Source organism: Eubalaena glacialis, chromosome 17 (assembly GCF_028564815.1).
Source record: "Eubalaena glacialis isolate mEubGla1 chromosome 17, mEubGla1.1.hap2.+ XY, whole genome shotgun sequence".
In the NCBI taxonomy this organism is placed as follows: domain Eukaryota; kingdom Metazoa; phylum Chordata; class Mammalia; order Artiodactyla; family Balaenidae; genus Eubalaena; species Eubalaena glacialis.
Genome location: NC_083732.1, coordinates 11,541,670 through 11,551,368, shown reverse-complemented (window position 1 = coordinate 11,551,368; position 9,699 = coordinate 11,541,670). Strand labels below are relative to the sequence as shown.

The 9,699-nt window shown below is 39.1% G+C and overlaps 1 protein-coding gene across 1 annotated transcript; it reads left to right on the top strand.

Moving 5' to 3' along the window:
• The first annotated feature begins 8,731 nt into the window (after positions 1 to 8,731).
• LOC133076866 (ubiquitin-conjugating enzyme E2 D3-like) lies at positions 8,732 to 9,447 on the top strand. Its single transcript, XM_061171481.1, has one exon. It carries the CDS (start codon positions 8,952 to 8,954, stop codon positions 9,393 to 9,395), a length of 444 nt encoding a protein of 147 aa, XP_061027464.1. The 5' UTR covers positions 8,732 to 8,951; the 3' UTR covers positions 9,396 to 9,447.
• The last annotated feature ends 252 nt before the right edge of the window (positions 9,448 to 9,699 follow it).

The following is a 9,699-nucleotide window of genomic DNA, read 5'->3' as shown; positions in this document are numbered from 1 at the left end:
GATCTGGCCCTGCCTCTGCATGTAGGTCACCTGAGGGCGTCTGTTCCCCGCCCAGACAGGACGGGGTTAAAGAAGCAGCTGCTTCGGGGGCTCTGGCTCACTCAGGCCGGGGGGAGGGAGGGGTACAGATGCGGGGCGAGCCTGCGGCGGCAGAGGCTGGTGTGATGTTGCAAGAGCCTGAGGCGTGCCGTGCGTTCTCCCGGGGAAGTTGTCCCTGGATCACGGGACCCTGGCAGTGGCGGGCTGCACAGGCTCCCGGGAGGGGAGGTGTGGAGAGTGACCTGTGCTTGCACACAGGCTTCTTGGTGGCAGCAGCAGCAGCCTTAGCGTCTCATGCCCACCTCTGGGGTCCGCGCTGATACCCGCAGCTCGCGCCCGTCTCTGGAGCTCGTTTAGGTGGTGCTCTGAATCCCCTCTCCTTGCGCACCCGAAACAATGGTCTCTTGCCTCTTCGGCAGGTCCAGACCTTTTCCCGGACTCCCTCCCGGTTAGCTGTGGCGCACTAGCCCCCTTCAGGCTGTGTTCACGCCGCCAACCCCAGTCCTCTCCCTGAGATCCGACCGAAGCCCGAGCCTCAGCTCCCAGCCCCCACCCGCCCCGGCGGGGGAGCAGACAAGCCTCTCGGGCTGGTGAGTGCTGCTCCGCGCCGATCCTCTGTGCGGGAATCTCTCCGCTTTGCCCTCCGCACCCCTGTGGCTGCGCTCTCCTCCGTGGCTCCGAAGCTCCCCCCTCCACCCCGCGCAGTCTCCACCCGCGAAGGGGCTTCCTAGTGTGTGGAAACCTTTCCTCCTTCACAGCTCCCTCCCACTGGTGCGGGTCCCGTCCCTATTCTTTTGTCTCTGTTTTTTCGTTTTTCTTTTGCCCTACCCAGGTATGTGGGGAGTTTCTTGCCTTTTGAGAAGTCTGAGGTCTTCTGCCAGCGTTCAGTAGGTCTTCTGTAGGAGCAGTTCCACGTGTAGATGTATTTCTGATGTATTTGTGGGGAGGAAGGTGATCTCCACGTCTTACTCCTCCGCCATCTTGAAGGTTTCTCCCTGTATATATTTAAAACATGATTATACCTGAGCTATTTTATATTCATTTGCTATCATGACTCAGCCAATTATCTAACCTAATGGCTGGAACACAGGCTCTAAAAAAGTTTAGATTGGAACTCTAAATCATTGCCTCAAATTAAAACAAAAGCACATTTTCTATCACCCCATAACTGCAAACCCCGAAAGACACTGCAGGATAGTTGCCTTGGATTGATGTGGTGAGTATCAGTGCTTTGTTAAAATGATATACATGTAAAATTCTTTAATATTCATTACTATGATTTTAAGTTTTCCTGATTTTCTTTGGTCTTTGGAGATTATAAAACATAAACTCTATTTGTTTAAATTGTAGTGTCCTTTCTGGGGGGAGGGGTTTATTATGTTTTTAAACAAACTTTTTATTTTGTAGTAAGTATAGATTTACACGCAGTTGTGAGAAAATAGTGCAGAGAGAGCCTATGTATCCTTTAGCCAGTTTTCCCCAAGGTCACACTTGCGAAACTAAGGTGCAAGATGACAACCAGGAGATCGACATCCATGTAGTCAAGATACAGAACATTTCCATCACCACATGCTCTCTCATGTTGCCCCTTTTTAGCCACATCCATCTGCCTTTCACCCTCTCGTTAACTGGGTCTCCTTAACTGGGTCCCCATCAATCTATTGTTGACGTCTATAGTTTTCTCATTTAAAGAATGTTATATAAATGGAACCATACAGTTTGTAACTGAGATGGCTTTTTTCTTTTCGTATAATGCTCTGGAGACTCATCCAGGTTGTTGCATTGTAGGGCTGTTAGCATAACTGACACCACCTTGGGTCCATACAGCTCCTCCTGTATTTCCACTGACCCTACGCAGGACTGTACTGTGCAGTGAATCATTTTTCTGTTGTCGAGGGCTTTGTAGTTAATAGATATTGTTTAATAATCATTACGACCAGGTGGCCTGTATGCTCTGTTAGTCCCCAAACAATGATGACAATCTTCACTGACATATTCCCAGGGCCCAGAAGACTAGTTACTCATTCATAAATCTTGACTTTTAGGAATACACACCCTATTTCCAAGCATGTAACCCCATGCCCTAGGTTAACTATAAAATTGTCCCAGTGGCCCTGGGGCAGTACAGAATGCAGCTGTGAATGCTTCCAGATCACTGTTTGCCCCATCCACCCATGAGTAAGTAACCCTGTAATAAACTGATCCATTAATTACATGGAGCTGTCTACCTCGTTTTTCGGTCCCAAGATGGCTTCTCAGTTCAGTGGGCACTTTTTGTTTCCTCTGTCCTCCAACATGTGTGTATCAATAGTCCATTGTTTTTTGCTGCTCAGTGGTCTTCCATGATGTAGATAAACTATAGTGTGTTTAACCAGTCACTCGTTGAAGGACACCTGGATTACTTACAGTTTTGGGCTATGAGGAATAAAGTTGCTATAAACATTCATTATAGGTTTTGGTGTGAACGTAGTCTTCATTTTGGAGGAATATCCAGGGTTACAATCGCTGGGTCACATTATATTTACATATTTAGTTTTTTTAAGAATCTGCCAAACTGTTTCCTAGAATGGCTTGACCATTTTACATGACCTCCAGCAATCTTTCTTCAGTTCTCCACATCCTTTCTACCACTTTGTATTGTCACCATTTCTTATTTATCCATTCCAATGAGTCTGTAGTGCGTAATACAATGAGTGTGTAATATCTCACTTTGGGTTTAACTTGCATTTATTTAACGGCAAGTGGTTTTGAACATCTTTTCATGTGTTAACTTTCTATCTGAATAACTTCTTTGGTGAAATATCTGTTCATGTGTTTTGCCTATTTTGTAATTAGATTATTTGGTTTTTTACTGTTGAGTTTGAGAGTTCTTTATATATTCTAGACACTAGTCCTTTGTTGGATATGTGGTTTGCAAATATTTTCTCCCATATTTTGCTTATCTTTTCATCCTCTTAACAAGATATTTCACAGAACACAAGTTTTTATTTTTGATGAAGTTCAGTTTATCATTTTTTCCTTTTTGGATTGTGCTTTGGTGTTGGCCTATAAACTCTTTGTCTGGTCCTAAATCACAAAGATTTTCTCCAACATTTTTTTGTAAACTATTTATGGCTTTATAGATTATACATTAAATTTCATGATCCATTGTGAATTAAGTTTTGTATAAGGTGTGAGACTTAGGTTGAGAAAGTTTTTTTTTGGGGGGTTTTGGTTAGCCTATGTTCATTTGTTCCAGCACCTTTATTGAAAGCCTTCTTCCATTGAATTGCTTTTGCATCTTTGTCAAAAATCAGCTGGGCATATTTGTGTGGGTCTATTTCTGGGTTTTCTATTCTTTTCCCTTATTCTATGTGTCTGTTCCTCCACCAACACAATATAGTCTTAATTACTGCAGCTATTAACAAATCTTAAAATCAGGTCAACTGACCCCTCCCACTTTATTTTTCTTACTCAAAATTGTTTTAGCTATTCTAATTCCTTTGCCTTCCTATATAAATTTTAGAATAATCTTCTCTATATCTACAAAAACTCTTGTTCAGATATTGGTAGGAATTGCATTGAATCTTTATATGAATTGGGGGATAACTGACATCTTTACTATGTTGAGTCTTCTTCATGAACATGGTCTATCTCTCTGTTATTTAGATTTTCTTTGATTTCCTTCACCAGTGTTGTGTAGTTTTCAGCATTTAACTTCTGTAAATGTTTTGGCAGATTTATACCTAAAATGTTTCATTTTTATTAGCAAATTAAAAATGGTATTATATTTTAAATTTTAGTGTCCACATGTTTAATGCTAGTATATAGAGATACAATTGATTTTAATATGTTGATCTTTTATCTTGTGACCTTCTGAACTCACTTATTATTTCTAAGAGTTTCTTGTAGATATCTTCGAATTTTCTATATAGATAATTATGTCATCTGCAAATAGGTACAGTTTTTTTTTTTATCTTGATTTGTATGGCTTTTATTTTATTTTCTTGACTTTAATGCAGTAGCGAGCCCTTCCAGCATTATGGTGAAGAAGAGAGGTTAGAGCAAACATTCTTGCTTTGTTCCTTATCTTGGGAAGAAAGCATTCAGTCTTTTACCATTAAGTGTAACGTTAGCTGTATGTATCTTGTAGACGCTCTGAATGAAGATGAGGAAGTTCTCCACTATTTTTATTTTTCTAGGAGTTTTTTAAATTTTTATCATGAATAGCTTTTGATTTTGTCAAATTATTTATTTGCATCAGTTGATATGATGATGAGATCTTTTCTTCTTTAGCCATTATTATAATGGATTATATTGATTGTCCTTCAAATATGGAACCTGCCTGGCCTCTCTGGAATAAACCCTACTTTGTCATGTTATATATTTCTTTTTATAAATTACTGAGTTCTATTTACAAATATTTTAAATGGATATTTATGTCTATATTCATGAAGGGTATTGGTTTGCGGTTTTCCTTCTGTGTGCTGTCTTTATCTGGTTTTGGTATCAGGTGATAATAACTTCATAAAACACATTGAGAAGTGTTTGGTCCTCTCCTATTTTCTGGAAGAAATTGTGTAAATTGGCATTAATTCTTCTCTAAATGTTTGGTAGAATTCTCCAGTTAAGCCATCTGGATCTGGTGATTTCTCTCCTGAGAGATTTTAAATTATAAATTCAATTTTCTGAATTGTTACAAGGCTATTAAAATTATCAATTTCAAATTGGGTGACTTATGGTAGTGGTTTTTTTTCTTAGGAATTGATTCCTTTCTTCTAAGTTGTCAAATTTATGTGTGTGAAGCTGTTCATAATTCTTCCTTATAATCCTTAGTGATAGCCACTGTTTTGTTCCTAATATTGGTACCTTTGGTGCATTGGTATATTTGTGTCTCCTTTCTTTTGTTCTTTAGATATATGTCAATTTTATTCATCTTTTCAACGTGAGTTTCTTGTAGGTAACATGTAGTTGGGTCACGTTTTTAATCCACACTACCAATATCTGTCTTTTAATTGGTATATTTAGACCAATTGAATATAAATATTGATATATTAGGGCTTAAGTCAATGATTTTCTTTGTTTCTTTTTTTTTCTCTCTGCTTTTCATGTCTCTTTTCTTTTTCTTGCCCTTCCATTGGGTTACTTAAACATTTTTCAGAATTCTATTTTTATTTTTCTATAGTGTTTTTGAGTGTGTATAGCTCTTTTAGTCGTTGCTCTAGGTATTACATTATCTATGCATAACTTATTGGTGTCATCATTTTACCAGTTCGAGTGAAGTGTAGAAATCTTATCTCCCTGTATGTAACTTTACCATCACCCATTCAGAATATAATTGTTTTAAATATTTCCTCCACACACATTTATAACCACATCAGATAGTATTACAATTTTGCATCAACCATCAAACATAATTTAGAAGACTCAAGGGGAGATGAACCTATGGTATTTACTCATATTTCTGTTTACCACATTCTCTCTTTCTTCCTGATGTTCCAAATTTTTTTTACTTATCATTAACATTCTATTTAGAGAACTTTTTCTACCCCTTCTTTTAGGTAGGTTTCCCGGCGACAAATTACCTTAGTTTTCCTTCATCTAACAATGTCTTGATTTCCCTTTCATTCCTGAAGGTTATTATCTCTGGATACAGGAGTGGGAGTTGACAATTCTTTTCTTTCAGTACTTGAAAAATGTGCCACTTCCTTCTGACCTCATGGTTTCTGATGAGATATTTGCTTTCATTTGAATTGCTTTTCTCTTGTAGACAAGTTGTCATTTCTATCTTGCTGCTACCAAGATTTTTTTCTTTGTTTTTAGTTTTCAGATATTTGACTCTGATGTGTGTTGGTGTGAATTCCTTGGATTCATCCTGTTTGGGGATTTTTCTCAGATTCTTAAATCTGTCCATTGAGGTTTTAATATCAGTTACTGTCTTTTGAAGTTCTAAAATTTCCATTTAGTTCATTTTTATATCTACTATTTTTTGCTGTGATTTTCTAGCTCTCAGGTGAGACCCTATTTTTTCACTTGTTTCAAGCATGTTCCTAATTGCTTGATGAAGCATAGTTATCATGGCTACTTTAAAATCTTTGTCAGATAATTCTAACATCTCTGTCATCTCATATTGGCACCTATTGGTTGTCTTTTTTTCCAATAAATTAGAGATCTTTCTGGTTCTTGGCATGACCAGTGATTTTTGGTTGAAATGTGGACATTTTGGGTATGATATTATGAAGCTCTGGATCTTATTTAAATCTTCTATTTCAACTTGCTTCCTCCAACACTACTCTGGCAGGGGAAGTAGGGGAGGGGCACTGCTTTGTGATTGCCATGTAGGACTAAAAGTCCAGCTTTTCCACTTGGCCCCCATTGACACCCAAGGGTGTAGCCTTCTCCTTACTGCTGAGTCAGGATGAGAATTCTGGGCCCCACTTGGTCTCCACTGATACCTCCCTGGCCAGGAGGGGTATGAGCATCTCATCACCAGTCCCCATGTGGCTTCTACTGACACCACGGGAAGGGGGTGGCCTCATTACTGGGTGGTGGTAAAAGTCCTGTCTCTCCTCTAGGCGTCTTCTGACACCATCACAGTGGGTATGGGGAGGGCATTTCACTACTGTTCGGTGGGACCAAAGTCCAGTCTCCCCTAATGGTGTTCATTGACATCATGTGGGGTGAGCTTGTTACTGGATGGTGGGGATGACTGTTCTAGCTTCCCATCCGGACCTCATCAGGGACTTCTGGTGCCTTGTTACAGTTGGCAAGGGGGGAATGCCAGGCTCCCCACTTAGTTAGTCCTTATTGAATTTATGCTATGTGTCAGGCATGGTTCTAAGATCTTTCTATGTATTAAACCGTTTAATTCTTACAACAAACCATCAAGTAGTTACTATTATTTTAACACAGAGAGGTTAATTAACTTGCCCAAGGTTAAAACACAGTTCTGCGGGGTGGGAGGTGGTTACCAAGCTATACAACTACACCAAGCAGAAAGTTGGTGAGGTTTCTTTTAGGAGTCAGGAGCCCTGGGAAAAGGAATAATGCAGTCAAACTGTGTGCCTTGATAAAGCCTGCGCCTCACAGCTGTGGAAGGATGATCTATGCCTCTGGTGCAGCTGCTACACTAAACACAGACAATACAGAAAGTAGACGTTCTCTGCAAGGTTAATACACATGGCTCCTTTTCCCGCTCATCTCAAACTGCCTTCCGGCTTGAGATCTGAGAGAAGGATTCCAATAGCATTCCTAGGGTGAGTAAGGAGATCTGAGAGACCTTCACCACGCTCTTGCTACATAATACCAGACCAAGAGACAGCGCTCACGACATGCTCAATATTCAAAACCAAACAATCGGCTAAATATATATGTGTACACACATGCACATACATGCACACACATGCACATACACACTGAGAAACTGGGTCTACAAAAAGACTCAGCAACACAAAGGGATAAAACATGGTGCTTAGGAATCAAAGAAGAACACTTTCAGACACATGCACAATGAGAAACATGTAATGTTTAGAGTCCATCTACTGTGTGCACTTAATTAAATTTAAGAAAACACGATCCTTTTAAAATGAGAAATGCAAGATGAGACGATAGGACAGCGAACTGACGTGAGAATGCACTAAAATGAGCAGAACCAAAAAGTAAGCTAGATGTACACGTTGCAAAGGTGACCCCAAGGAGAGACTGTATGGAAACTGAAAGCAGCAGAAATACACCAAAGTTGAAGTAGTGAAGACCAGAATTGACTAACATTCCCTAACATTTTATCAAGGGTGAAATTCAGCTTGATTAAGTCTTCCAGAATAGAGGAAAAAAAGATAAAAATGAAGACAAGAAGATGCTTAATAGGGAGAACGAATGATAAAAATAAAATAAAAAAGAAACATATATACTATTAATTGTAGATGATACATCTGACCTATCTGGATAGTCAAAGAGTTACTGAAAACACTAATAGCATTTAAAAGGAAATTCAATATAATTCATCCAATAAATTCAATATAATGATGGGTTAGGAAAAAAAATATGCATATACACACACACATATATACATATATCAGCTAATTCCATACATACCAACATGTTTAAATCACAGTAGTATAGAGGAATAAAAACCCCATTCATATTAGCAACCAAAAATATTAAATATCTTGCAAAAAATTCAACAATATTCCAGTCTTCTCTGAAGAAAACTTCAGTGTAGTAATTGAGGTACATAAAAGAAAACAAATAAAGAAATAAAACAAAAATATACTCTGAGAAGAGAAAACTCAGTATTGTAAATATATTAACTATCCATATATCATCTATAAACTGAATGTAACAACTACAATAAAGTCACAAATTTTCCTATTATTGTATGTGCAAAATGATTACTTTGCCAGTTGAAATTTTAAAATAATATTGTAAAGATACACTTGTTAACAGTGTAGTTCAAGAGTAGACAGACCAAAATGAGGAAAATGCTTGCAGTTTATACATGGCAAAATTAAGTGGTTAGTATGTAAAGAGTTTTTATGAATTATTAGTGTAAAAATGAGTGTCTCAATAGGAAAACAAATGAAGAACATTAGCAAATGTATCCACTATTGTAGGAGCTAAGATGCATGCTTTCATTTAATCCTCAAAACAAGTATGTTTGATAAAAATTGTTATCACCCTATTTTATGGATAAGAAAATCAAGGTTGAGGTCGTGCGCGTGAGCCCCGTAGGGCCGGGGAGGCACCAGCTGCCGCGCGGGGAGGAGGCCGAGGCCGCAGCTTGAGGGAGGCCCCGGCCCCTCTGCGCCTGTGTCTGGCAGAGCCGGTGTGAGACCAAGAGACAATCCTTCCCAGCCGCCGGGATAATCAAGAGTTTTGGCCGGAACTTTGAACACACACCGAGATAGTGAGGAGCCAGACGAAAAGCACAGACTATGGCGCTGAAACGGATGAATAAGGAACTTAGTGATTTGGCCCGTGACCCTCCAGTACAATGCTCTGCAGGTCCAGTTGGGGATGATACGTTTCATTGGCAAGCCGCAATTACGGGACCTAATGACAGCCCATATCAAGGCGGTGTATTCTTTTTGACAATTCATTTTCCTGCAGACTACCCCTTCAAACCACCTAAGGTTGCATTTACAACAAGAATTTATCATCCAAATATTAACAGTAATGGCAGCATTTGTCTCGATATTCTAAGATCACAGTGGTCTCCTGCTTTAACTATTTCTAAAGTTCTTTTATCCATTTGTTCACTGCTATATGATCCAAACCCAGATGACCCCCTAGTGCCAGAGATTGCACGGATCTATAAAACAGACAGAGATAAGTACAACAGAATATCTCGGGAATGGACTCAGAAGTATGCCATGTGATGCTACCTTAAAGTCAGAATAACCTGCATTATAGCTGGAATAAACTTTAAATTACTGTTAAAAAAAAAAAAAGAAAGAAAATCAAGGTTGAGAGATTAAGTAACTTGCCCCAGGTGACAGCAATTGTAAATGATGGAACTGGGAGTCAAAACCCCATGACTAGCTTCCTACGTGGTACCAAGTGCCCTTTTCCCTCAGAGAAGTTACCTTTAGAAATACTGAGACGGTCCTATTTAATTAACCATTTAATATGGAGAAGAGAACAATCTTAATCTCCACTTTCAATAAAGCCTCATTCATTTAG

Coding starts and splice junctions, on each gene's coding strand:
- LOC133076866 (XM_061171481.1), top strand. CDS start 8,952: ATGGCGCTGAAACGGATGAATAAGGAACTTAGTGATTTGGCCCGTGAC.